General features: G+C 40.6%; 2 protein-coding genes across 2 annotated transcripts; one reads left to right on the top strand and one right to left on the bottom strand.

Moving 5' to 3' along the window:
• Window positions 1-420: 420 nt before the first annotated feature.
• supt6h (SPT6 homolog, histone chaperone and transcription elongation factor) lies at window positions 421-16,647 on the bottom strand. Its single transcript, XM_087806649.1, has 37 exons — window positions 16,538-16,647; window positions 15,867-15,977; window positions 15,609-15,794; window positions 15,331-15,401; window positions 15,065-15,242; window positions 14,916-14,997; window positions 14,580-14,835; window positions 14,403-14,504; window positions 14,179-14,292; window positions 14,012-14,101; window positions 13,700-13,842; window positions 13,490-13,635; window positions 13,316-13,423; window positions 12,961-13,241; window positions 12,173-12,327; window positions 11,852-12,047; window positions 11,619-11,758; window positions 10,140-10,257; window positions 9,993-10,069; window positions 9,789-9,924; window positions 9,570-9,707; window positions 9,336-9,503; window positions 7,931-8,058; window positions 7,573-7,780; window positions 7,363-7,510; window positions 7,116-7,258; window positions 6,902-7,042; window positions 6,015-6,210; window positions 5,750-5,895; window positions 5,577-5,669; window positions 5,405-5,518; window positions 5,209-5,333; window positions 5,034-5,146; window positions 4,023-4,100; window positions 3,776-3,951; window positions 2,350-2,612; window positions 421-858 (listed from the first exon to the last, which is right to left on the bottom strand). Exons 1-37 carry the CDS (start codon window positions 16,596-16,598, stop codon window positions 657-659), a joined length of 5,331 nt encoding a protein of 1,776 aa, XP_087662775.1. The 5' UTR covers window positions 16,599-16,647; the 3' UTR covers window positions 421-656.
• Window positions 16,648-18,796: 2,149 nt separating this feature from the next.
• Window positions 18,797-22,836, top strand: sdf2 (stromal cell-derived factor 2). The gene is made up of 3 exons (XM_087806650.1): window positions 18,797-18,994; window positions 20,828-21,024; window positions 22,218-22,836. Exons 1-3 carry the CDS (start codon window positions 18,832-18,834, stop codon window positions 22,515-22,517), a joined length of 660 nt encoding a protein of 219 aa, XP_087662776.1. The 5' UTR covers window positions 18,797-18,831; the 3' UTR covers window positions 22,518-22,836.
• The last annotated feature ends 4,739 nt before the right edge of the window (window positions 22,837-27,575 follow it).

Raw genomic sequence — 27,575 nt, 5'->3', positions numbered from 1 at the left:
AAAAAAAAGAAAAGATGGACAGTTGCAGGCGACGACGGCGAGCGAGGCTCGAACCTGCGGCTCATGATACAGACACGGACGAGTCACCGCGGCGACGTAAACCATCCACTCGCGAACAAGAACTCAAGTCAAAAAATTCGCCGACATTAAAACGCTGCTTTTCGGACGATCTCGTGGTGCGTTCACTGACCCCCGTCCGGAACCGGTGATGATGACGACGACATGTGGTGGGAGCGGGGGAAAAGCATCTCAACTCATCAAGCGTGTTTATTTCAGCCTCGGGTTACACAAACAAAAACAACAGACGTGTTTGTCATGATGGAGAGGCTGAAGGTCAAAGGTGAAGGTGTCGGTAATACGTGAGCGGCGAGAATACGGACGTCATGTGACCTCACGACTTCAGCGCCACCAGGCTCTGGGTTGAAAGGAAACATCTTTAATGATCTGTACAAAAACTGAAGTGGCGTGGAGTCGTCATGGCGACGGCCCCTGGGCGAGTGTTACGGGGCGTCGTGATGAAAAGTAAAAACTGCTGACGCGGCAGCAGGTCAGTTCGTCTGTAGGTCTGTAGGTCTGTAGGTCCATTTCCTGTGACAGACGCTTCAACACTGAAGGAGGAGAAAATATTCTTTTTTTTTCTTTCCCCCCATTTTCTTCTACCGATCCATCTCGTCCAATAGCGGCGTGGCGTCTCCGGCGATGGACATGGGCGTGCTCTCGATCATGGGGCTGGGCGAAGGTCGCGGGGTCATCCTCGGGGCCTTCTTCCGGCCCTCGGCCTCCTTGTCCTTCAGCCACTGCTCCGCCATCTTGCCCCAGTCCACTGCCGACGAGTTGCTGGTGCTGCTGCTGCTCGGCCTGGAGAGGGGGAGAGGGAGAGAGAGAGAGAGAGAGAGAGAGAGAGAGAGAGAGAGAGGGGGAGAGAGGGGGAGAAGGGAGAGAGAGAGAGAGAGCGAGAGAGAGCGAGAGAGAGCGAGAGAGGGGGAGAGAGGGGGAGAGAGGGGGAGAGAGAGGGAGAGAGAGCGAGAGAGAGAGGGGGGAGAGAGAGAGAGAGAGGGAGAGAAAGAGGGGGGGAGAGGGGAGAGAGAGAGAGGGAGAGAGGGGGAGAGAGGGAGAGAGAGAGAGAGAGAGAGAGAGAGAGAGAGAGAGGGAGAGAGAGAGGGGGGGAGAGAGAGAGAGGGAGAGAGAGGGAGAGAGAGAGCGAGAGAGGGAGAGGGAGGGAGAGAGGGAGAGAAATCGAGAGAGGGCGAGAGAGGGCGAGAGAGCGAGAGAGCGAGAGAGGGAGAGAAAGAGGAAGAGGGAGGGAGAGGGAGAGAAAGAGGGAGAGAGAGAGAGGGAGAGAAAGAGGAAGAGAGAGAGAGGGAGATGGAGATGGAGATGGGAGAGGGGGAGATGAGAGAGAGGGAGAGAGAGAGAGGGAGAGAGAGAGAGAGCGAGAGAGGGAGAGCGAGAGAGGGAGAGAAAGAGAGAGAGCGAGAGAGAAAGAGGAAGAGAGAGGGAGAGAAAGAGGGAGAGGGGGAGAGAGAGAGAGAGGGAGTGAGAGGGAGGGAGAGGGAGGGAAAGAGAGAGAGAGAGAGAGAGAGAAAGAGGAAGAGAGAGAGAGAGGGAGAGAAAGAGGGAGATGGGAGAGAGAGGGAGACTTGTCAGAGAACGTGGCGGGAATAGCGGCTTCGTTTGAGTAGAAATGTGGCGCCATCTAGAGGACACGTTTTAAAAGGGCCACATTTTTTTTTTTAAAGGCACCAAGAAGAACAAGAACGAAATAATTGAACGGAAATAAAGACCCATAATGCACTGCAAATAAGATTGAAGACAAAACTGTTGAATAAAATCAACAACTAGAAAACCGATCAAGTTCAAATCAATGAAAGTCATCAATCAAAAGTGAAGACGTGAAGAAACACGACGTCCGTTCATTTTCCAACGAGAAGATGATGCATTCAATGACGTCATGATTGCTATGGTGCGTTCAAGAGAGTAGGAGATTTTACGACAAAACGTCACTTCAACAAATAAATAAAAAACTGAAAAAACACGGACTTTTATACCAACTGCTATTAAAAAAATGAAGAAAAACAATTTTTTTATTTAAGTTTAGTTTGTGGTTTTGATTAATTAACTCTTATTTACAATTATTTTAGTTTTAAATGTATTTACTTAATTAACACATTGAGTTTTGTATTGTTTATTTACTTTCCTTTAAAGCTTCTTGTGCTTCCAACAGTGTTTTATTGTTGTTATTTGATACGTTTGTGTGAACAATAAATAACAAGAGACTTGTGTGTGTGTGTGTGTGTGTTTAAGTAACTACACACAAACCAAGATGGACTCTAAGGTCACATGACTTACTTGGGCTGCTGCTGCTGCGGCGTGCGCCTGCTGGACGAGGTGGAGGACGACGGCGTGCCGGAGGAGTGGCCATGATGGCTGCCGTGGCCGTGGTGGCCGGGGTGGGTCATGTGACCGGCGTGAGCGTGGGGGGGCGCGTGAGACGACTGCGGGGTGGAGCCGGGGTACAGGGGCGTGCCCAGGGCCTGCTGGCTGGGCGTGGTGTAGGAGTAGCTCGGGGTCATCATGGGCGTGGCCATGGGCTGCTGAGGCGTCGCAAATACCTGAAGTACACGGAAGTACACGTCAACAAAACGTTGAATCTACATGACGTCGACTGTAAGTTGAGGTTTCAACGTCTACATGAGTATAGAGTATGACAATCATAACAGAAACAATAAAAGTTATACTACAGAGCCTCATGGATTAATACTACGAAGCATCACAGAGTAATACTACGAAGCCTCGCGGAGTAATACTACAAAGCCTCAAAGATTAATACTACGAAGCCTTGCAGAGTAATACTACAAAGTCTCAGAGTAATACTACGAAGCCTCACAGATTAACATTACGAAGCCTTGCATAGTAATACTACAAAGTCTCACAGAGTAATACTACGAAGGGTCGCGGAGTAATACTACAAGGTCTCACAAAGTAATACTACGAAGGCTTGCGGAGTAATACTACAAGGTCTCACAAAGTAATACTACGAAGCCTCGCGGAGTAATACTACGAAGCCTCGCGGAGTAATACTACGAAGCATCACAGAGTAATACTACAACGCCTTGCAGAGTAATACTACAAAGCCTCAAAGATTAATACTACGAAGCCTTGCAGAGTAATACTACAAAGCCTCAATGATTAATACTACAAAGCCTTGCAGTGTAATACTACAAGGTCTCACAAAGTGATACTAAGAAGGCACGCGGAGTAATACTACAAGGTCTCACAAAGTAATACTGCAAAGCCTCGCGGAGTAATACTACAAGGTCTCACAAAGTAATTATACGATTCCTCGCGGAGTAATACTACAAGGTCTCACAAAGTAATACTACGAAGCCTCGCGGAGTAATACTACAAGGCCTCACAAAGTTATACTATGAAGCCTCGCGGAGTAATACTACAAGGCCTCACAAAGTAATACTACGAAGCCTCGCGGAGTAATACTACAAGGCCTCACAAAGTTATACTATGAAGCCTCGCGGAGTAATACTACAAGGCCTCACAAAGTAATACTACGATTCCTCGCGGAGTAATACGACAAGGTCTCACAAAGAAATACTGTGAAGCCTTGTGGATTAATACATAGTGGGTCAACAAGAAGACTTTTTTTGTCTGATAACTACTGTAATAGATTTAATGACCAGGTGTTCGAAGGTTCATGAATCTCTGGTTAGAAAACATGGTAGATGTTTGTAAACATCTTCTAACCACATGTGGATCTTACGTGATAAGCCGACGAGCTTCCTCCTCCTCCGGTGCTGCCGCTGTAGCCGTACTGGCTGGAGCTCCACTGGGCCGGGGTGGTGTTGGGGTTCTGACCCTGGCCCGTGACCGCCGCGATGGCGTTGAACATCTGGGAGGTCATGTTCCGGGGCAGCGCGTTCACCGCTCGCGTCAGGTCTGAAGGAAGGGAAATAAAAAGATGAGGATCCGTTCGTCCTGTCGTCTCGACGGCGGCTCAGGACACGGACCCGCGATGTTGATGTTGGCGGGCGTTGCGTTCAAAGACGCCGGCGTCCTCGTGCGACTGCTGTTGCTCGGCGTGATGCCTGTGGACGGAACACATGGATTTTATAAGAAAAATAATTGTGTGAAACAAACGATGTTTTGATTTGAATCCACATCACAATCTATCATTGTTATAGTTTCAGACAGGAAAGACTTTTACAGTGATTTACTTGTTCTTAGTTTTATTTTTATGAATAATAGCTGTGTTGGTGTGTCTAATTGGAAAAAACTATTTCAAATCAATAAAGTTCTACCTAACCCAATTTTCTGTTTTTGATCGATTGTTTAAAAATTATTAACATCACATTTAATTGTATTTATTTTGCCACTTTAATGCGATGTCTCCATTTTATATTTTGTTATTTTTTATTTATGTCATTTATGCTTATTTCATTCTTTTTATTTATAGGTTATTATTTTAATAACAGTTCGAAATTAAATAAAGTTATTTTATTCAAATAAATTGATGTATCAATCATTTCATCGTAATATGCAGTAAAGTGTAACATGTGGTTAACAGGCAGTACAACGACCAAAAAAAGGACTGAATGGCCAAACTTTTTGTTTGTGTTTTTCTTTCTTTTTGTTTTTATTTTGTGTTTTTTGTTCCGAGTTCTTTTTTTATCTTAATTAAGAGGTATGTATCTTTACATATTTTCATATTTTTTTTTATGAATAAACTGTATATGTTTGAGTGTGTGTGTGGATATATATATATATATATATATATACTTTTATTTTTACATCTGCAAAAATGTTATTTCCCTTCTTCTGATGGACATTTTTTCTCTCATATTATTTATTTTCTCCGTGTATCACACCATTTACACTGCTGTACCGTTTGTTTCATGTAAAAAATCGATAAACAAATATCTCAAAAAATAAAAAACTATGAAGAACTATTGCAATTATATATTTTCTCTAAATCCAAACCCTCAACAAGAGAAGAAGAGCAGCAGGAGGTGAGCTGGTACCTGGCACAGGCTCCTGGTAATGGTCCTTGAACCAGCGGAACAAACCGTTCACCGACGTGAAAATCTGGGATCGGTAGCGGAAGCCGTCGGGAGTGATGGTGACGTACTCCACTCTGCAGGGAACCAGACGGGTTAGTTCAAGGTCTGACGCACAAGACTTCCAGAAGCTTCTCACCTGGGTTTCCCTCGCGGCTGATACCCGAGGATGAACTTTCCCGGCAGTTCTTTGCAGGCGGATATGAAGTAGGGGATGAAAGTGGGTTTCTCTCTCTTGGTTTTGACCAACAGCTCCTCCATTTTCTGCGGTCAAAGAAAGAACGAGTCAGGGAGGCGATGAAAGACGAGAGGCGTCTCACTCGTTCGTTCATCACCTCTTTGATTCCTCCTTTGCAGTCCTGGAAGTACTTGTGGCTCAGAAGGTCGCGAGCAAACGAGGCCATCGGCTGAATGTAGCGAGCGGTGATTTCATCCAGGTCTTCGAATTCCTGGAGAGAATCCGACGTCAGCTTCTTTCAGATTATTCTCACTGACCCGAGGTCTTACCTCGGTGTTGATCCAGAGGGTGTGACCTAAGCTGAAGGCGTTCTCTTTGCCTTCTTCTCGCACGTCCACGTGCTGGTAGATGTTGTCGGCCACCTGCAAGCACAGTTGGGTCAGTGGGGCCGCCGGGGGGGGGGGGGGGTCGCCCGGAGGTCGTCGTGCGACAGGTTCCGTACCTTCCAGGTGACGGTGAGATGATTCTCTCCTTTGCTGCTGGGCCGGATGATCAGGTCTCCCTGGTCCAGAGCCTCCATCATCTTCTCCGCCTGGTTGAAGCTGATGTTGTGGAAGTTCGGGTGAGCGATGACGCGCTTGATGTAGGCTGGAGGGAAAACGAAACATAAACAATGCGGCTTGTTCACGGCACTTTGAGGTACATCTCCCCCTCCTTTGAAGGACCGCTCAAAAGAGCACGTCGTCCATAAAGGGAGCAACACTTACGAGTTCTCTGCTGTTTCTTCTTCAGCTCCTCTTCCCGCTTGTGGTCGTCCGTCTCTGCATCGAAGTCGTAGTACGTGTCCTTGGGGAGCTTCCACTCGTTCTCCTTGTCCATCAGATCGGAGGTTCGGCACGTGAGGTCGACGCTGAACTTCTCGATGTCGATTTTCATGATGCGGCAGTGAACCGTCATCCCGACCTGGCGGAGCAGAGACGGAGGATTGAGTTTCCTGAAGGTCCACAGTTTACACTTGGATGAGTCGAGACGACAGACTCTATTAATCCATATGAATATTTAAAGAAAAACTCTATTTTCATCGAAATATTGACATTAGAAAATGATCTTAAGCTCCGCCCACTGAAAACACATTTTTCTGGAGATGAAATCTTCTTGACCATAACTGCACCCAATGTGCTGTGATTGGTCAAGCATGGAGGTTTGTCACTGCGTGTCATCAATCAAGGTAGGAAGTCTCCACCTCCAAGGGACTCGTTGTTTAAACAAAGGCATGATAAACTTTTTTCCAAGCCTAAATACTGGTTATTTAAATTTATATTTTATAAATCTTGCATACGCTTCAATTGAAGATTGTCAAATATAAATATAGGAAGAATTTCTATCAAGTGTTTTTATATTCAATATTTTTAACTTATTTTTTTATTTTGAGAGACAGTTTGACAAAAATTGACCGGAAATTATCATTATTTCTGTTTTTATTATATTATTAAAAAAATTCTCAATATAATGTGAACATGTTTACTGCTGTGACGATTCAAATTGAACGAAGAAGGGAAGAAAAAAGGAAGATCTGATCTTAACTGTACTAAAGTATGTGACATACGTTGACAGCTCAGCCTGAGGAAATGAGTTTAAATAAAAAGAGCGTCACCTTCACTCGCTCCTCAGGGTGTTTGACCATCTTGTCACTGAGAAACTTGGTGGGAATGAAGCCTTGGACGCCGTTGTCCAACCTGGTCCGCACCCCGATGGCCTGACCTGGACACGAGCCGCTGTCGAAGTGGTTCCACACCTGCGTCAGAAACGGATGTGGCGTCAAGTCCACGTTCCAGAGAGTCCGAGGGAGGCGAGGACGAGTCTCGTACTTCACTGAGCTCTGGGAAGTTGTCCTGCTGGCAGAAGGGACACTGCCAGAGTCCTGTGCTGTCGTTTCTGATGGCTTGATCGTAGCTCTCCCCTTGAGGGCGCCGGTGAGCAATACCGGTCACCACACACGTGATCAGCTTTCCTGGAAGCAGACAGAAGAACGGGCGTCAGAACACTTCCGTGAATCCACCAGAGAACAACGCTTCGTTGTCCAGCCTGGGCCGCGCCGCGAGGACGATGTGTTACCGATGTAAAAGGTCTCCGGCGTCTCCTTGGTGAGCAGGTTGAACACTTCTTCTGTGTTGGGAACCCTGTAGGGAACTCTCAGATCTTTGTATCTGCAGCTCAGCTCCGCACGGATGTCGTACAGAGTGATACCCTTGTTGCCGTAACCCTGGAGGGACGGAATTCAGAAGTTTAACGTCGTGAAACCTTCGTGTCGTCTCGACAGCCCACCTGTCTCTCCAGCTCCTCGGCGAACGCGTCCAGATCTAGATCTTTGAGACGCTCGGGATTTTCCAAGATCTCCTCCAGAGCTCCTGCGGGGTTGGCGTCTTCTGCCGACTCGTCATACTCCAGGGCGTCCACGGCCATCTTTCGAGCCCACTCGTACGTCTCGGGGTGCACGCGAGACCCGTCCAGAACCTCGATGTACGAGTCCGTGCTGTCGATCGAGACAAACAAGGCTTGATATATTTCATCATGTCCTGGTTTTCATCTACATCAATGTGAGCCACGAGAGTGAAGACATCTTAAATGAACCATCGGTCACTCAAGCAAACACTGATGAGCAGAGACGCGTCTAAATACAGACCTGTCTCCGAGCGAGGCCGTGTCGATCTTAATAAAGCCGGCACAGTTGATGAACACTTTGGGTCCCATGTGACACATGGTGACGAGCTGGGTCCGATTCTCCAGACGGGTGTTGTTCTGCTTCAGAATCTGCAAGAGCACCGAAATAATGTGATGATTATTGCGATGGCTTGTTGACACCAGGCGTCTGAAACTCAATCAAAACAAGGAGCTTTAACAGATTGAATCCTGATGGCGAAATCACTTATTTTAATTCGTTTTTTCTTAGAGGCTCTGAATTATTTCTGTGTTTGTCCTCCTTCATCATCTCGGTATAGTTGACATCCATAATGTCTGTTCCTTATCTCAATCAGTGGCATCTTAATATGTCACTATATAAACGTGGATATTAATGTACAGTATTTTCCGGACTATAAGTGGCTCCGGAGTACAAGTCGCACCAGCCATAAAATGCATAATAAAGAAGGAAAAAACATATATAAGTCGCACTGGAGTATAAGTCGCATTTTTGGGGGAAATTTATTTGATAAAATCCAACACCAAGAACAGACATGTCATCTTGAAAGACAATTTAAAATAAAAATAGAGGCAACAACAGGCTGAATAATTGTATGTTACGTTACATGAACTGAGAACCTGGTATGTTAACATAACATATGAAGAGTTATTCAGAGAACTATAGCATAAAAAACTAAGAAGTTTACCAAACCATCCGTGTAACTCCAAATAACTCAAATCTTCATCCTCGCGTCACTTTTAAACAACTAACTAACTCCGGAGGTAGAAGATGCGGCGCTTCCTCTTCTACGTGGAAATGATCAACACAGGCCTAGAGCGCCCTCTTGTGGTTTAGTGTGAAAATAACATGTGAAATGATATACCGGTAATAATGTGTTAATAATTTCACACATGAGTCGCTCCCGGCCAAAGGACTTATTGTCAGGAAAATACGCCACTTTGATTCACCCTCCGGGGACCACATTCATTTATTCAGCAGGGCAGGATTTGGCCTCTGGGTTACATCAAAAACCTGACCGTTCCTTTCTGTCCACAGAATGATTTACTACCGTCAACTGATGTCAGTACATGTTCAAGCAGTACCGTAGCATTATTTTCCTGAAAAATAAATCTAAATAAAAATAATTCTCTCGTTTGCATCGGTTCTATGAGAAGCCTCACTTTGACAGATTTAGAGAACCATTATTTAACATCGAACCGTCTGAAACAGCCGAAATATAGTAAGTAAGTAAGTAATATTTATTTATATAGCGCTTTTCGAGACCAGGGTCACAAAGCGCTTAAACAATCAAAACAATACTCAAAAAAGTACATACTTTAAAGATCAAGATATGGTGATGTAGTTAAGAGTTTGCTCTTCTGAGAAGACGGACTAATAATCCACATACCTTGAGCAGGTGAGAGCCCTTCCTCGGTCCCAGGCCACAAACGAACTGGACGAGGCTCTGGGTGTGCGGGTGAGCGATGGCTCGGTTCACATCCACGCCGACCTCGTTGACGCGGTTGATGAACTCACAGTACAGAGCGTTGAGGAGATCCTCCTTCACCACATGCTCCTGATCAGAAAAAAGTTTTAAAAAAGGGGATCACGACATCTAATGGCGGGGGTCCTCGGCACTCACCTGTTGGGGGTGGAGCTTCAGACAGAGGATGTCTTCGTCAGTGCTGCAGACTTGAGCGTACTCCATGAGCGGATCTTGGATCTTTCTGGCGATAGACACTGCCTGTCGCAGCAAGGGCGGGTAGTCCCGGAAGTCGGTCTAAACATGGATACACGTGGAGAGTGTCAAGACGGCAGCGACGTGTCGTTTATATTCTGCTACTGTGGTTTAAACGGTGACCTCAGACTTCTTGCTGTTCATGTACAGAGTTGCCAGCTCGTTGTCGACCAGCTCGACTCCTACAGCGGGCAGAGAAGACTCTTGCTCCAGCTCACTGACCGCCCTCTTGATGTCTTCTATGATCATCTGAGCGTCTCTGCAACAGAGTAGAAGCGTCTATAAGAACACGTGTCCTCCAGCTTATGAGCTTAAATCAAGATTCACCTGTTTTCACCTGCAACCGCCACGACGTGAGGCTTCTTATTGGATAAAAACTTCTTGAGGTTTTCGATGTCTTTGGCCTGATGAAAAAAAGAAACATTCATCGATTAGGATGCTAGAATTGGGAATGATGGTAGTCGTGAAACGCACCTTCTTTTCTCTCTCATCCTCCCTAAACGCATTCCTCCTCTTCATGAAGTACGGCAGGCGCAGGAAGTCGACCACCTCGCCTTCGCCGTTGATCAGAGCACAGAAAACAGGCGTGTCTCTGCAGAAGCACCGGAGAACATTAGCTGAAGGCCTGCGAGGCTAACATCTTCCTCCGAGTGAACAGAATCTGATACGATACGCATCACGGTACAGGGTCAACGATACGATACATAGTGATAGTGTAGTAACAAATATATATGTGTAGTATTGTCCAGTACTTGACTCTGGTGTTGTGATAGTGTAGTAACAAGTATATATGTGTAGTATTGTCCAGTACTTGACTCTGGTGTTGTGATAGTGTAGTAACAAGTATATATGTGTAGTATTGTCCAGTACTTGACTCTGGTGTTGTGATAGTGTAGTAACAAGTATATATGTGTAGTATTGTCCAGTACTTGACTCTGGTGTTGTGATAGTGTAGTAACAAATATATATGTGTAGTATTGTCCAGTACTTGACACTGGTGTTGTGATAGTGTAGTAACAAGTATATATGTGTAGTATTGTCCAGTACTTGACTCTGGTGTTGTGATAGTGTAGTAACAAGTATATATGTGTAGTATTGTCCAGTACTTGACTCTGGTGTTGTGATACTGTAGTAACAAATATATATGTGTAGTATTGTCCAGTACTTGACTCTGGTGTTGTGATAGTGTAGTAACAAGTATATATGTGTAGTATTGTCCAGTACTTGACTCTGGCGTTGTGATAGTGTAGTAACAAGTATATAGGTGTAGTATTGTCCAGTACTTGACTCTGGTGTTGTGATAGTGTAGTAACAAGTATATATGTGTAGTATTGTCCAGTACTTGACTCTGGTGTTGTGATAGTGTAGTAACAAGTATATATGTGTAGTATTGTCCAGTACTTGACTCTGGTGTTGTGATAGTGTAGTAACAAGTATATATGTGTAGTATTGTCCAGTACTTGACTCTGGTGTTGTAATATCTACAGACCACATGACTCTTGACGAAGTCGTAACTGCTTTCAAACCAAAATATGTCCAAACATCAGCTTTAAAAGCTGCTGGAGTGACTGTATCCTCTCATCCTCAGTCATGACTGAGATCTCGCAGGATTTCATTGCCCTTTAGCTATGGACGATGTAGCGACTGCTGCCATCTAGAGGCCTGAAGTTTAATTGCAACACAAAAATGAACAAACGGCGCAAATATTTGCTACCATTGTAAAATTAAAAAAAATATTGATGCAGTATTGTGAGAGAAATATCACCATAATTAAGTGTATTGATATTTTCTTACACCCCTACTCAGGATCGTACAAGAAATCGTCAAGTCTACACTGTTGAACTCTCAAACAGCTCGTCTTGTAAAGAAGTTACACGTGTTGTCGTTTGAACTTTTATCAATAACTCTTAGTAATAAAAAACATTATAACTCACAATAACTCATTACACACACCTGCTGGGTCCGTAGGCGACACCAAGCACTCGGATTCCTTTCCCCTGAACATCATCCATCAGATCATCGTCCTCCTCCACCTGCTGATCCGGTCTATAAGGAGACACCTTCAGCCAATTATATAATCTGCGACAGCAGGACTGGAGAAGCAGAAACAAATGGAAGCATTATTAAAAAAAACAAATTCATTAGAAACCTTAGGGGACAACAAGTGTCCAAGTTGAACTCTTTACCCTGACGATGCTTTCTTTGGCTTCAGCGATTAGTTTGCTTTTAAGCTCCTTGGCCATCTGAGGGTAGAGGAACTGCGTGAGGGCTCTCTCTATGGCCGAGGTTCTCTGCCGGTTCCACTCCTGCACCTGATGACTGAACTCGTCCCTGTAGTAGAACTGTTTGATCTCATCAAAGTACGTCTGGTCGCCAGCAAACCTGAAGAGAAATGCAAAAGAAAGGTTCATTTTTTATTCATTCGAATTCCTTCTGTTCGGTTGAAAAAAATGGACTTCAAAACCGAATCTTTTTGTTAACGTCGGCTCCTGACGATGAAAACTTACACTTTAGGTCCGACAAGATCGATCGAGATGTCGATTTTCAGAAGTCCCTCGTCCTCAGCGAGAAACATCTTCAGAAACTGTTCGCCGTTGAGCTCTTTCACAGCTTTGTTCTTCAGGTACTTGAAGGAGTTGGCGAAGCTGCTCTCGTCGATTTCCTGCGAGGAACCGAAAAATCAATCGCACATGTCAAAGGTTTATGGAAGTAGATCAGTGACAGAGTATTGAAATGTTGATTTTAACATTTCAAATGTTGACTTTTTTATTGAAATCTTGTTTTTAAGAATCAATTATTTGTTTTTTGAATGATTAAATGAACTTAATTCTATATTAAAAGCTTGTAGTTGTTTTTATTGAATAATTAAGTTCAATAATTAGAACTTTCAGCCTATCGTGAGCTTCACAGATGATCACTTGACTATGATTGAGTATTTCGATACTCTGTAGGTATTGTCTGGTGTCAATATTAAACCAACATTTTTATAGTAAATAAAAGATAAAAAAGAAAAAGAAAATGAATAAAATGAAAAAAAGTGAATTATTTTTGATTAATTATAGGAAAAAGAACAATAAACTAAAGGTGTTGCAACAAATGAAATAATGAAAAATATCCAATTTCTTCTAATTAAACTTTTAACGAAAACACATTCAACCTTTCTATATACAAATTATTACATTTCAATTAATACTGCATATAAAAATAAACGTGAAAACATTTGAATTAAAAAAATCAATTTCAACATTTGAAACATAAAAGGTGAAGATGATGCGTGAAGAAAAAGTAAGCCGACCTTTTTCCCCTTCTTGGTGGGCTTGATGTTTATCTTCGCCCTCTCCTGGAACGTTTGTCTGAGGACGTGTCTGACGAGCGGCTCCCTGGCGATCTGCATGGCCACCATGTACCTGGTCCCTTCCAGCACCGCCTCTGGGGTGGAGAACTGGCTGCAAAGGTAGTCTTTGGCGAGATCCAGCGGCTCGGCGGGAAACTGCTCCGTCTCGTGACGCTGGTAACTGTCTCTCAGATTTTCTCCGAACTGCTCTGGGGTCAAACCGAACTTCTTCGCCAGCCCGTCTGCAACACGTCAAGAAGCTGTAGCCATTGTACAAACTAAACGTGGCTCGTTCGGATAAAAAAAAAAAACACACCAAGTCCAACACTCTGACAGATGCTGTACATGTCTCGTCGAGAAGCCAACTTGAGGTCAGGTCCTTTCTGCTCCTCCTCTTCCTCCACTTCCACCTCCTCCTCCTCACCTACAGCAGATCATCTCATCACACTTCCAGTCACTTCCCACAAAAAATATCCTCTGATCCGCTTACCGTCTTCATTGACTTCCTTTATTTTCTTGAGTTTCTTCTTGCCGGATTTGGCAGCGTTCTGCATCTTGGGGATGTCTCGGCCGTAGTAGAGAAGGAAGTGATGATACACGTCACCCAGCTCTTCCAGGGTCTGGACGTCTTTCAGTCTAGAGGGAGCACGAGGGACATTAACGACCATTGTACATTCAGGGGGGTCGAGTCGAGACACACCTCTCCATGTCAGAGGTGTCGAGGGGTCGGATCCCGTCGGCCAAAGGTTTGTCTGGGTCTGCTGAGATCTGCTCGAACTGGTACGCTTGCATCTTCTGAAACAAGCGACTTAAATTCTGCTTCCTGGTCTTCAGTTGAGTCCACTGGTGTTTGTAGGGAGGAAAAAAAAAATGATTCAAGACATGTTCTCAAATGGTCTTTTACCTTCCATTCATTCTATTCTGAATTTTCAAACACAAAGCATAGTTTTCAAAACAGAATGAACAAAAGGCACAACCATGACATGTATTCATCTGATCAAAGCCACCGTACCTTCTCATCCCACTGCCAGACCTTCCACAGGTCATTGATGTTCAGCTCTGGCTCCACATATTCTTTTCTGTAAAAGGCTATGAATGGAACCTAGAAAAGTTTTTTTTAGAAACATTATGACATTGATCCAATATATTAAATGTATCCCGTCTTCTCTGGTTGCTGACCTCAAACTGCTGGTTCCTCATGAAGTTAAGGGCCTCCTTGATCTTGGCGATGGTGCTGGGACCCTTTCGGCTGAAGTTGGTCGTCGTACCCCTGTCCAGGTAATCTGTGCTCTCCTATTGAAGTCAAACATGAAACGATGTATTTGCTACTGCGTCGCATATGAGTAGTTAATTTAAAGTGTAACAACTTGAGATCTAAGTACTATCTGCAGTAACAATCTGACCTGCATGGAGATGGTCAGAGTAGAGAAACCGTGTCTGAAGATCCACTCAGCTTCCTCCTCCAGCTCATCATCCTCAGCAGGTTTCACTGGGATGGCTCGTAACTGCAACATGTGACATCAACTCAATAAGACCCAGAACATTAGTTTTTTTCAAATGGTTTTCATTTAGAAACACACCTGGAACCTCTCGGGCATGTCGGTGGAGCGGATCTCATTGTCCTGGTCGGTCATGTGACTACTCTCCAGCTCGCTGGGCTCATAGATCTCGAAGATGCTCTTCCTCCCCACTCGCCTCTTGATCTGTTTCTTGGGTCTGTCCCAACCTTCTTCATCCTGGTCCTCCTCCTCCTCCTCGCCTTGGTCATAAGCATCTGCGTCGAAGTCTGCGAAGTCAAAGTCACCGCCAAAGATCTCCTGGGCCTCCTGGAGGGCTCTGAAGGGCCAAAGATGGAGGCAGTTGTATCAGTGATTGAAAAAAACAAACAGTGAATCTTAGCTGAAGTGAAAACTCACGCGTCAGTGTATCCTGAGAACCTCTTTCCTCGCTTCTTTGTGATTGGCTGTCCGTCATCATCCACAATGAAGTCGTCAATGTCTAGAAAGTTAAAGTTAATAGGACTCAGTCACTCAATCCCTGTGATGCTGCTAAAGATCTGACATACCGGACTCCTCATCCTCCTCCTCTTCAAGGTCATCCTGTTGTTGCAGAGGCTCCTCGACGGTTTCGCCTTCCTCCATGTCCCCGTCCCCGTCGCCGTCCCCATGAAAGATTTCATCAGCGATGAGGTCTTTACCGTCGTCATCATCGTCTTCCAGTGGCTTCACTCGGTCGTACTTCCTCTGCGACAAAAAAGTCAAGTATCATTAAAAATAGGGTTTTCTAACGTAATAATTGTATTATTGATCATAAATGTATTATTATTATTACCCTTCTTTTAACTTTTACACCCAAGTTTTCCTCGATCAGGTCAAGATCTTCATCATCCAGATCATCGTAAACTGTGAGGAGAAATCAGACACTTTATACTCATGCATGTTTTATCTATATATCATTTTAATGCACAATTAGAGGCTTTTTTACTTTTTAAAACCATACAAGAAACATTATTATTTAATTTGATGACAAATAAATGTACACATTCATTTATCTTTCACAAATATTGCAAACCAAGATAAAAAGAAAAAGTTTTAAAGTCTTAAACATACCGCGCTTTTTACGCCGATGCCTAACTTCTTCGTCAGAGTCACTGGCAGCAGGTGCTTCACCCTCACTCCCACTCCCACTCCTCCGAGGTCCTTCTTCTTCTTCCTCGTCATCATCTCCGTCATCGATGAGGCCACGCAGATTTCCCCTCTCATCCTGGTCCTCTGTGTTGTCCTCGTCCTCTTCATCTGTCGGGACATGAGAGATGATGATGATTCACACTGGAGCACGTACGGAGGACACGAGTGTTGAGAGCTTACCGTCCTCCTCCAAAAACCTTTGAGTCTTCTTCGGCTTCAGATCCTTCTCTGCCAACTCTTCCTCAGACTCCTCGGCCTCACTGTCTATGAAGTCAGCCATGTCTGCTGCTCCTACAAGTATGAACACAAGACGAAGCTGTTAGACGTGTAACCTTCATAAAACTTTTTAGTAACATGTCTTACAAGTATTAGAACATAATTTCTTATCACTCAGAAATGTATAAAGTATCCAAACTAGCCTTAATATGCAGGTTGTAGCCTTGTCATTACAGAATTTGGATTCTGGATTAAAATAGATCCACAGCATGGGAAACTTGTTGCCTGGCAACTATTTGGCAAAACTGTTGCCATGTTATAAGAAAGTTCCACCATCATAATGATATATTAGTCCAGGGTATTTGGCATTATGTTACATTCTTTATTCCTTCTGTTTAACTTCCATATTCTTTTCCTTTCCATGTTCTCCAAGTGAGAAGTCTCATAATGTTTGACGTAAACTATCCTTTACCACATCTTGTTCTTCTTTGCCGTGGCAGATAATTGTTTTCGTTTAATTTACCATCTATATCAAAATAGTAGCTCGACTCATCTTCACCATCGGTTGCTGTTAAACTATCGTTTTTCACAACTCAAAGGATATTTTATGGCTCATCAGAGACTTCAAAATTCACCTTTAAGCCTCATATGGCCGTTTAATGTAACGTTTTGAAATGTAACGGGTGAGCCGATCATTTTCAAGCGTGTCTAAGAGCAGATAGAAGCTAAAATAACTGTCTTCTCTCATCATTCTGTGAGGAGAACCGTGCAGGAGTGAAGATGATCCAGCGTTGTGACCAAACTTAAGGCAATGATGTCATCAGTTCGCCTTTGTGACGTTCTAACCACCGCACAATGATGCAGCTCGATACTTTGTTGACCATATTATGGTCTGTTATATCACCGTTGTTGTCAAAGAGGCTTCATGGTTGAAGAGCAAGATATTGACTTGTACAGACTTTCCAGTCTCTTTACACATGACTCGCACACACACCGACTTCTGTGCGATCAGACGAAAGATAGAAACACGATTAACACTAACAATGCTGCAGGAGGTTTACATGTAGTATTAGACATTACATATCGTGGTAGTTACTTCATATGGACACATAATGTGCCCGGTTTCCCGGCATGTATCATTACTAGCATGTTAGCTTCCGAGCCACCGGTGGTGTTAGCGAAGGGATATCCCGGATTCGAACACAAAACCCTTAGAAATCGAAGCGTTAAATTGACGTTACGTGGGTTTATTAGGATGTGGTGACCTCGTCGTGCCAGGTGCGGGTTAAATAACGAGGCCTCGGGTCCAACTTCAGAGACCTGCGTCTTTCAAATCCTTTCACACAGCTAGCTTAGCATTAGCATCTTCAACAACAAAAACACCACAAGCGACTCGTCCTAAGATGGACGGACGTTTTACAACCGCTCGTTTCGACAGAAGACGTGGATGCGGCACTTACACGTAGACGCGTCCGCCTTCTTATCCCCCTTTAATAGTTTTGTTCTGTGTTTTGGTGCGTCGGGGAGATGAAGAAGTAAAGATGGCCGAGTGTGTGTGTGTGCGCGGCGTGAAGATGCTGTGAGTGGAGCTCGAGCGCACAACAGCGCCTCCTGGTGGCGACACCGCGAGGAGTCGTTCAGAAAGTAAACAGCATCTAAAATAGCATCTTATATAAGTTGTTTTATTTATTTTAAAGGATTATCTATTCTATAGAAAATTCAAGACTCCCAAAAGCCAGAATTAAGCTAATATAACCGATATTATCAGAGTCACATGATTTACTGCCAGCGTTGTAAAACAACACTCAATTTTGTAAATGTTTAGAATATAATTAAATAAATAAAATGAAATGATAATAATAATAATAATAATAACATATATTATATATGTACAATAATATATATATATATTTTATATATATTGTAAGTAAGCAAGTAATTTTTATTTGTATAGCGCTTTTCCAGACCAGGGTCACAAAGCGCTTAAACAATCAAAACAATATTCAATAAAGTATATACTTTAAAGGTCAAGATAAAAGTGATAACACAACAGGAGTTCCAGAAAATCAAATATATAATAATAATAATAACATATATTATACATATATAATATATGTTATTATTATTATTATTATGATTTAATTTTATTTATTTAATTATATTCTAACCATTTACAAAATTGAGTGTTGTTTTACAACGCTGGCAGTAAATCATATATATATATTAAATGAAATGAAATGAATATAAAAGACATCACTTTTATGTGCCACATAATCAATTAAAAAATATATAATTAACGAGATTAATAAAATACAATGAAATTAAAAAGAGACATTACATTGCAACAAAAAAAAGTAAAAAAAATAAAATGACATGAACATATAAGCATTTGAATGAATACAACTTGAGTAATACGATGAAACTATTAATGAGATGAAAAAAAAGGAATAAAATACGCTAACATTAGAAGAGACAAAATAGTACACAATTAAATAAAATTAAAATAATAAATAAAGTAATAATTAACAACAACAAAAATATAAACAAAAATAAAAGTAAAAATAAATAATTGAAGTGGCAATGGCAGACGGGTAGGACGAGTTCTTGACACGGATTCTGGTCTGCATTGGTCTTAGTCTACAAGACAAGAGGGTTTGCTCAGACTAAGGAACCTCCCGGAAATCCTCAGTGAAGTATTTCTCTTTGTTCTTATTTTATTTTGATTATTTTTTATGAAAAATTGCTGTATTTGCTGTGGATAAACAATTAACCTAAACTAAGACGATGAAGAAAGTAAACATGCAGTTCACACTCCGCGCCACACAGGGCGCTGTGACGCAGACCAGCGGACACCACTTTCGACTCTCTCGCTTTGTGACGTAGGCGAGGAACGACAAGTCACCGGTGTTTCTCTGAGGCAGGAACCAAAATGTTGCTCATCTTCTCGCTCCTCGTTCCTGCTCTGCTGACCTTCATGTCCGGTCAGAGCTGCGGCTCCGAGTTGAACTTCGTGACCTGCGGCTCCGTCGTCAAACTTCTGAACGTCAAACACAACGTGAGGCTTCACTCGCATGACGTGCGCTACGGTTCCGGTGAGTACGGTTCCGGTGAGTCCACGAGTCCAAACACACACAACTAAACAACAACTTCTAGAACTTCTAGAACTTATGTCGCACTTTCTTCAGGGAGTAGAAGCTCAGAGGTTCAGTCTGAAGGATCAACTCTTCTCTATTTTATAAAAAAAATACATTAATAATAATCATATTGACGATAAATCGATACATATTTAAAAACACAATATCAGTATTTTATTTATTTTAATCTTGTCAGTTTTTATGCAGAGAGAAGAAACAAATTGTTCTTATTTCTGCCCATTTTATAAAGTTATTTTTCTTCACTTTCATTCTCACAACATTAAGAAAATTAAAGTTGTCAAAAGAAGATTAAACCTCAACATTATATTAAGATTACAGTACACAAATAATAACAAAAACGCTAATGAATCATGATTATAAAATAAGCAACAAAAATAAAAATAAATATATAACTATTAAACATTAGTAAAAATACTTCATAGTTAAATGATCTCTTTGTTGACATTGTTGTTTTAAATATGTTTTTTTTCTGTGTGATTATTTATGATACTATTATTATTATCTTTATTTTTGACGTTATTTATTTTGTTGTTGATGTAAAACTTTATTTATATTTATTATTATTATTTTTTAAACAAACGTGACGAATAACTCTTAATTTCCGATTATATTTTAATTTTTTTAATAATATTGAATAAATATATACTTCTTATTATCAAAACAGTACATATGTAGTATTGTGTTGTTGTACATGTGATTAGTTATAATGCTATTATTATTATCTTAATTTTTTTTATGTTACTTATCTTGTTGTTATTGTATTAATATTTCTTATTATTTAAACAAACGTGACGAATAACTCTTAATTTCCGATTATATTTTAATTTTTTAAATAATATTGAATAAATATATATTTCTTATTATCAAAACAGTACATATGTAGTATTGTGTTGTTGTACATGTGATTAGTTATAATGCTATTATTATTATCTTAATTTTTTTATGTTACTTATCTTGTTGTTATTGTATTAATATTTCTTATTATTTAAACAAACGTGACGAATAACTCTTAATTTCCGATTATATTTTAATTTTTTTAATAATATTGAATAAATATATATTTCTTATTATCAAAACAGTACATACGTAGTCTTGTGTTGTTGTACATGTGATTAGTTATAATGCTATTATTATTATCTTAATTTTTTTTATGTTACTTATCTTGTTGTTATTGTATTCATATTTATTATTTTTTAAACAAACGTGACAAATAATTCCCAACTATATTTTTCTTTTTTAAGTAAGGTTGAATAAATGTATATTTCTTATTATCAAACCAGTACGTATGTAATCTTGTTTTGTTTGTGTTGTTGTACATGAGATTAGTTATAATACTATTATTATTATTGTCACTTTTCTTTTTTAAGTTAATAAGGTAGTTGATTTAAATGTTCTTCTTGTATTTATATTTATTATAATTTTTAAAATAAAACAAGTAACTTAACTTTTCGATTGTATTTCTCTTTGTAAAATAAGGTTAAATTAAAAGAATATTGTGTTATTGTCAAAGTAATATGTATGTAGTCTTGTGATTAGTGATATTATTATTACTGTCGCTTCTCTTTTGGATGTTATTTATGTTTTGGTTGATGTCAATGTTGTTATTGTACATATTAATTACTAATATTTTAAAAATTAACATTACAATTAACCATCTTTTGTTAAATAAGATTCAATAAATCAAAAACGTGTGTCCATTTATCAGCTAATATGTATGTAGTCGTGTGTTTGGCGTCAGGTCTCATGACGCGTGTGTTTCCTGCGAGACAGGAAGTGGTCAGCAGTCGGTGACCGGCGTCACATCGGTGGAGGACAGCAACAGCTACTGGAGCGTCCGCGGGACGAGGGATTCCTTTTGTTACCGAGGGACGCCGGTCAAGTGCGGTCAGAACATCCGCCTCACTCACGTCAACACCGGCCGGAACCTGCACAGCCACTACTTCACGTCCCCGCTGTCGTCCAACCAGGTGACCTTGACTTCTGTCCAATCGTATGTTATGTTTATTATCGTCCTTTCATGGTTTATATTTCAATAAAGAGTATAAAGCAAATCATTTTTTTTATTTGCAATTATACTTCCGGCCGCTAGATGGCAGTGTTCATTCACATCTGAAGAAACAATAAAATCCTTTGCAATCCCGGTGATGACTGAGGACGAGAGGATACAGTGACTCCAGCAGCTTTTTTAAAGCTGATGTTTGGACATTTTTGGTTTGAAAACAAATTAAATCAGTAATGACTTCGTCAAGAGTCATGTGGTCTGTAAATACTACAACACCAGAGTCAAGTACTGGACAATACTACACATATATACTTGTTACTACACTATCACAACACCAGAGTCAAGTACTGGACAATACTACACATATATACTTGTTACTACACTATCACAACAGGAGAGTCAAGTACTCGACAATACTACACATATATACTTGTTACTACACTATCACAACAGGAGAGTCAAGTACTCGACAATACTACACATATATACTTGTTACTACACTATCACAACACCAGAGTCAAGTACTGGACAATACTACACATATATACTTGTTACTACACTATCACAACACCAGATTCAAATAATGGACAATACTACACATATATACTTGTTACTACACTATCACAACACCAGAGTCAAGTACTCAACAATACTACACATATATACTTGTTACTACAGTATTACAACACCAGAGTCAAGTACTCGACAATACTACACATATATCCTCGTTACTACACTATCACAACACCAGAGTCAAGTACTCGACAATACAACACATATATCCTTGTTACTACACTATCACAACACCAGAGTCAAGTACTGGACAATACTACACATATATACTTGTTACTACACTATCACAACACCAGAGTCAAGTACTGGACAATACTACAAATATATACTTGTTACTACACTATCACAACACCAGAGTCAAGTACTGGACAATACTACACGTATATACTTGTTACTACACTGTCACAACACCAGAGTCAAGTACTGGACAATACTACACATATATACTTGTTACTACACTATCACAACACCAGAGTCAAGATAAAATAAGTATTTTATATTTATTCAACATTTAAAACCTTAGAAAACTTATGTCACGTTGATATATCTGTAGCTGAAAATCTTTGATGCTTCGCCCGCTGACAGGAAGTGAGCGCGTTCGGGGAGGAAGGCGAGGGCGACCACCTGGACGAGTGGACGGTCCAGTGCGGCGGCTCGGTCTGGGGCCGCGAGGAGTCGGTCCGGTTCCGTCACAAGGCGACCGACGCGCTGCTGTCGGTGACGGGCGAGCAGTACGGGCGACCCATCCACGGCCAGAGGGAGGTCCACGCCATGCTGGGCTCGAGCCCGCACAGCCTGTGGAGGACCATGGAGGGGGTCTTCCTCAAGCCCAGCGAGACCTCGGCGTCGGGTCCAGACTCCGGTTACTCTCACACGGAGTTCTGAAGACGCTGTGAGGCCGAACGAACTACGTCCAGGAGAAAATGTCTCTCTTAATGACGGGAAGACGTTTGTGTTTTTATACCACGAGCGGTTGAGAAACACTATTTCTGACGAACCGTGTCGGACTCATGATCCGCTCGAGTCCAACATCAGGTCAACATCGACGTGGACCTTCAAGACATGGAGGTCAGTGTTGAGCATCATGATCAAATCTTGTTACTCTGGAGGACAAACATCCAATTGTACGTCAACAAATGTACTTCATCGGAAGAAATACCTCATTAAAAGTATTTTCTGCTGCTTCTCACCGAAGTGATCTTAATTCTTTGACTCGTGTGAAGATGATTTGATGTTTCTTCTGAATGATGAGGATGAACTTGTTTTAAAGTGAGATGTTACTTTATTGATATCATTACTTGTTATTAGTCAATTATTGTTTACATTTAATTACTGAACCTGGATCAATGAATGTTTAATAATTGATCGGAGTGTGTTTGTCAAGAATCGATTGATCTGTATCACAATCAACTTTCTGTCCAAAGTAAAGTGAAGTAAAAAACTTTCTGGGCGCAGTTTTAGTGTATCTGCCAATCAAATGAGGTCTGAATCGGCAGATCTGTTGTGTGGAGTCCCTCAAGGTTCTGTTCTGGGTCCTTATTGTTTTTGCTGTACTTGATTCCCCTCGGTAAAATCATTCAGAGATTTCCAGATGTTTCTTATCACATTTTTGCTGATGACATCCAGCTCTACTGCTCTTTTGATCCAACTGAGCCCGAAAAGCTGAACTTCAGAGTCAATTGTTTGCTAGAAATCAAACAATGAGTGAAAACACTCTACAGCTAAATGTGGACAAAACTGAAACTCTGGTGATTGTTGATGATAAGATTCCAGGGTTGAGTCAGTACTTGGGTGACTTAGGTCAGTCTGTCAAACTGAGCCTGAGAAACCTGGGTGTTGTATTTGATAAAGACATGTCTCTTGTTCAACACTGAAGAAAACTGACCAGAAACTGTTTCCTTCAACTGAGAAAAATCTCTAAACTTAGGAAAATGTTGTCGGAACATGATCTGGATCTTATAATCCATGCGTTTGTTTCTTCTCGTCTGGACTATTGTAACAGTTTGTTTTCATGTCTTAACAAGAAGGATCGTCTCGTCTGCAGTTGATTCAGAACTCTGCAGCGAGAATTCTGACCCGCTCAGGTAGGAGAACTCACATTTCTCTGATCCTTAAAACTCTTCACTGGCTTCCAGTTTCTTTCAGGATCAACTTTAAAATTCTGGTTCTTACTTTCAGAGCTATTCATGGTCAGGCTCCTCCTTACATCACTGATCTGATCCAGCCTTACACCCCAGCTCGGGCTCTGAGGTCTGTGGATCAGAATCTACTTATGGTTCCACGCACACGGCTCAGGACCAGAGGAGAGAAATCTTTTCAGGCTGTTGCTCCTAAGCTTTGGAACGATCTTCTCTCTCTTTGCTCTTGATGATCTACTGACTCCTTTAAGAAACATCTTAAGACGTTTCTATTTGTTCAGGCTTTTCCTTGAATTTCTCGAACTCCTGTGTTGTTCTCAGTATTATCTTTATCTTTAAAGTATGTACCTTTTTGAGTATTGTTTTGATTGTTTAAGCGCTTTGTGACCCTGGTCTCGAAAAGCGCTATATAAATAAATATTACTTACTTACTTACTTACAATACAACGATATGATATATAGTGATAGTGTAGTAACAAGTATATATGTGTAGTATTGTCGAGTACTTGACTCTCCTGTTGTGATAGTGTAGTAACAAGTATATATGTGTAGTATTGTCGAGTACTTGACTCTCCTGTTGTGATAGTGTAGTAACAAGTATATATGTGTAGTATTGTCGAGTACTTGACTCTCCTGTTGTGATAGTGTAGTAACAAGTATATATGTGTAGTATTGTCGAGTACTTGACACTGGTGTTGTGATAGTGTAGTAACAAGTATATATGTGTAGTATTGTCGAGTACTTGACTCTCCTGTTGTGATAGTGTAGTAACAAGTATATATGTGTAGTATTGTCCAGTACTTGATACTGGTGTTGTGATAGTGTAGTAACAAGTATATATGTGTAGTATTGTCGAGTACTTGACACTGGTGTTGTGATAGTGTAGTAAAAAGTATATATGTGTAGTATTGTCGAGTACTTGACTCTCCTGTTGTGATAGTGTAGTAACAAGTATATATGTGTAGTATTGTCCAGTACTTGATACTGGTGTTGTGATAGTGTAGTAACACGTATATATGTGTAGTATTGTCCAGTACTTGACTCTGGTGTTGTGATACTGTAGTAACACGTATATATGCGTAGTATTGTCCAGTACTTGACTCTGGTGTTGTGATAGTGTAGTAACACGTATATATGTGTAGTATTGTCCAGTACTTGACTCTGGTGTTGTGATAGTGTAGTAACACGTATACATGTGTAGTATTGTCCAGTACTTGACTCTGGTGTTGTGATAGTGTAGTAACAAGTATATATGTGTAGTATTGTCCAGTACTTGACTCTGGTGTTGTGATAGTGTAGTAACACGTATATATGTGTAGTATTGTCCAGTACTTGACTCTGGTGTTGTGATAGTATAGTAACAAGTATATATGTGTAGTATTGTCCAGTACTTGACTCTGGTGTTGTGATAGTGTAGTAACAAGTATATATGTGTAGTATTGTCCAGTACTTGACTCTGGTGTTGTGATAGTGTAGTAACAAGTATATATGTGTAGTATTGTCCAGTACTTGACTCTGGTGTTGTAGTATTCACAGACCATATGACTCTTGACGAAGTCGTAACTGTTTTAATTTATTTTTAAACCAAAATATGTCCAAACATCGGCTTTAAAAGCTGCTGGAGTCACTGTATCCTCTCGTCCTCAGTCATCGCCTGGATTTCATTGTTCCTTCAGATGTGAATGACGTCACGACTGCTGCCACCTAGTGGTGACCGTCCCTCTGCAGCTTAAAGAGGAGCAGCAGATCTTTGACTCTTGTTATAATTATATTATATTATATTATAATAACAAGTTAGCTGCCAGTTGTGTAGTTGCTGCTAATCTGGATGTCATTGTACAGTAATATTTTAACAAGGTTCATAGTCATGGATGTAAAAAGTAACATTTTATATATTTTCTTTTATATTTTAATACTTCTTCCAACTAAACAACACTTTCATTTTCATCCTTGAAATCACAGCGCCCCGTCTGGCACGGAGTGGTAACTACAGGTTTACTTTCTTGCATCTGAGTTGTGTATTAAAAACATGTGACACACACTTCTATCAAAACAATTGTTTATTGCATAAACATGTGATTATATATATATATTTATATATATATATTTATTATAATATATTGATATTAACAGAAGAAAAATGAATTTTAAAAATAAGAGCTCGGTCGGTAACTATTGCTGTTTTTCTATCACGTGAATCCGTCTTTATTTCCACCGACTAAGAGTTAAAAACACGTTCTTTTTAAAAACACAACAGTTCAAATCATGTTCAGGACGTGGAGAAGATTCAAGTTCCTCAAACAGACGCTGGTTCAAATGTCAAGGGTCATGAGGCGACGACTCCATTGGCTCGTTGGTGACGGGGATCATGTGACCTCGGATTTGCATATTCATGAGAATGCCCTCCCGTTTGATTGACAGCTGGTGTGAACTAGAAAAACGTCGTAGAAAGTGATTCAAACGTCGAACATGCACAGATTTACACGTTTGTACATTTTTGCTGTGTTTGTTCACAAAAGTCTTTTTTTTTCACATTCGTCGCGGGTTTGAATCCACGCTCGCTCGACAACACGTTGTGACATCGCTCTTCTACACAAGTGTGCGTCCTCCGACCACGAGCTCGAAGTCGAGACTAGTATTCTACACTCTGGGCGACAAATGGTGTCGGAGGTGGGATGAGCATCACGGTTTTTGAAAGATGGATGATTCTGGGTTCACTTTGCTACACACACTTTCTTCTACACACACAGGCCGAGTCTCTGGTCAACCTCAACTTTTATTTTGAAAACAAGTCTTTTACTTTTTAAAACTGTTGCTAAGAAATTATCAATTTTAATTATTATTATGGACGAAAAGAGATTTAAGGTCTGCAAGTGTTTTATTGTGTAAATCCACCGACGCACTTTACTTTTGTAACTCATTTCCTGCCTGAACCATCATGTCAACACAATGCAGATAAAATAGAAATCAATCACAATTGAGCGAGTTTACAGGAAACTTCGCCGACGCTTTTGGATAAAAAATAAATAAAAATTTAAGTAAAAATATAAAAATAATAAGAAAAATAATAAGAAAAATAACGCTGTCACTCTGGGGCGGAGCTGATCCTCATCCTGTTCACGTCTACAATGGTTTACCATTGAATGACTTTTATTTTTTATTGAAATCGTTTTGTTTTTTTAAAGCAATAAAGTTTTATTTTTTTTTAAATAATTTAATTCAATAATTTTATATCGAAAGGTTGAATTTTTTGGTGTGGAATTCAATTAATTAAAAAAATAATATTAAATGCATTCTATTGTAATTCTAATAAATAAAGAATGTCGCTATAATAACGCAAACATTCTTATGTTAAATCTAACAACAAATAAAAAATACTGAATTTAGAACATTTTCAATCATTTGATTCACAAAGAGTTTAGAGAAAATATAAACGTTTTCTAACAACAACAACAAAAAACGATTATTTCATTCAATTATAAATATATATTTTAAAGCTTTTTTTAAAAAAGCTTAATAACATTTAAATAAAATAATTAAACGTTTCACGCTTTAAATGTTCAATTCTCTGATAAACTTCACTCGATATTTAATGAAAAAACATTACAAATGTTGAACTTATAACATGTTCTGCTCAGTTTGTATCGATTATTATGTTATTATATGTTATTATTAATGTTATTATATGTTATATATGTTATCATTTGTTATCAACAGTTGATCAGACTTGTGAGAAAGACCTTCGCTGGACACACACGTGTTGCAGTTCAGTGTCTCGCCTCGAGGGGGCGACATTCTCCGTCAG

The sequence above is a fragment of the Callionymus lyra genome, chromosome 14 (genome assembly GCF_982586985.1).
Source record: "Callionymus lyra chromosome 14, fCalLyr1.hap1.1, whole genome shotgun sequence".
Taxonomy (NCBI): domain Eukaryota; kingdom Metazoa; phylum Chordata; class Actinopteri; order Syngnathiformes; family Callionymidae; genus Callionymus; species Callionymus lyra.
The sequence above is the reverse complement of the archived record's forward strand: the minus strand, read 5'-3'. Positions and strand labels throughout refer to the sequence as shown.

Bases quoted from the DNA above. Each gene is read 5' to 3' on its own strand.
- sdf2 (XM_087806650.1), top strand. From the start codon at position 18,832: ATGTTGCTCATCTTCTCGCTCCTCGTTCCTGCTCTGCTGACCTTCATG. The intron at 18,995-20,827 runs GTGAGTACGGTT...CCTGCGAGACAG, and splicing joins TGACGTGCGCTACGGTTCCG to GAAGTGGTCAGCAGTCGGTG. The intron at 21,025-22,217 runs GTGACCTTGACT...GCCCGCTGACAG, and splicing joins CCCCGCTGTCGTCCAACCAG to GAAGTGAGCGCGTTCGGGGA.
- supt6h (XM_087806649.1), bottom strand. From the start codon at position 16,598: ATGATCGGCTCACCCGTTACATTTCAAAACGTTACATTAAACGGCCAT. The intron at 12,328-12,960 runs GTCGGCTTACTT...GGTTCCTCGCAG, and splicing joins CCACCAAGAAGGGGAAAAAG to GAAATCGACGAGAGCAGCTT. The intron at 9,504-9,569 runs GTGAGTGCCGAG...TTTTCTGATCAG, and splicing joins TGAAGCTCCACCCCCAACAG to GAGCATGTGGTGAAGGAGGA.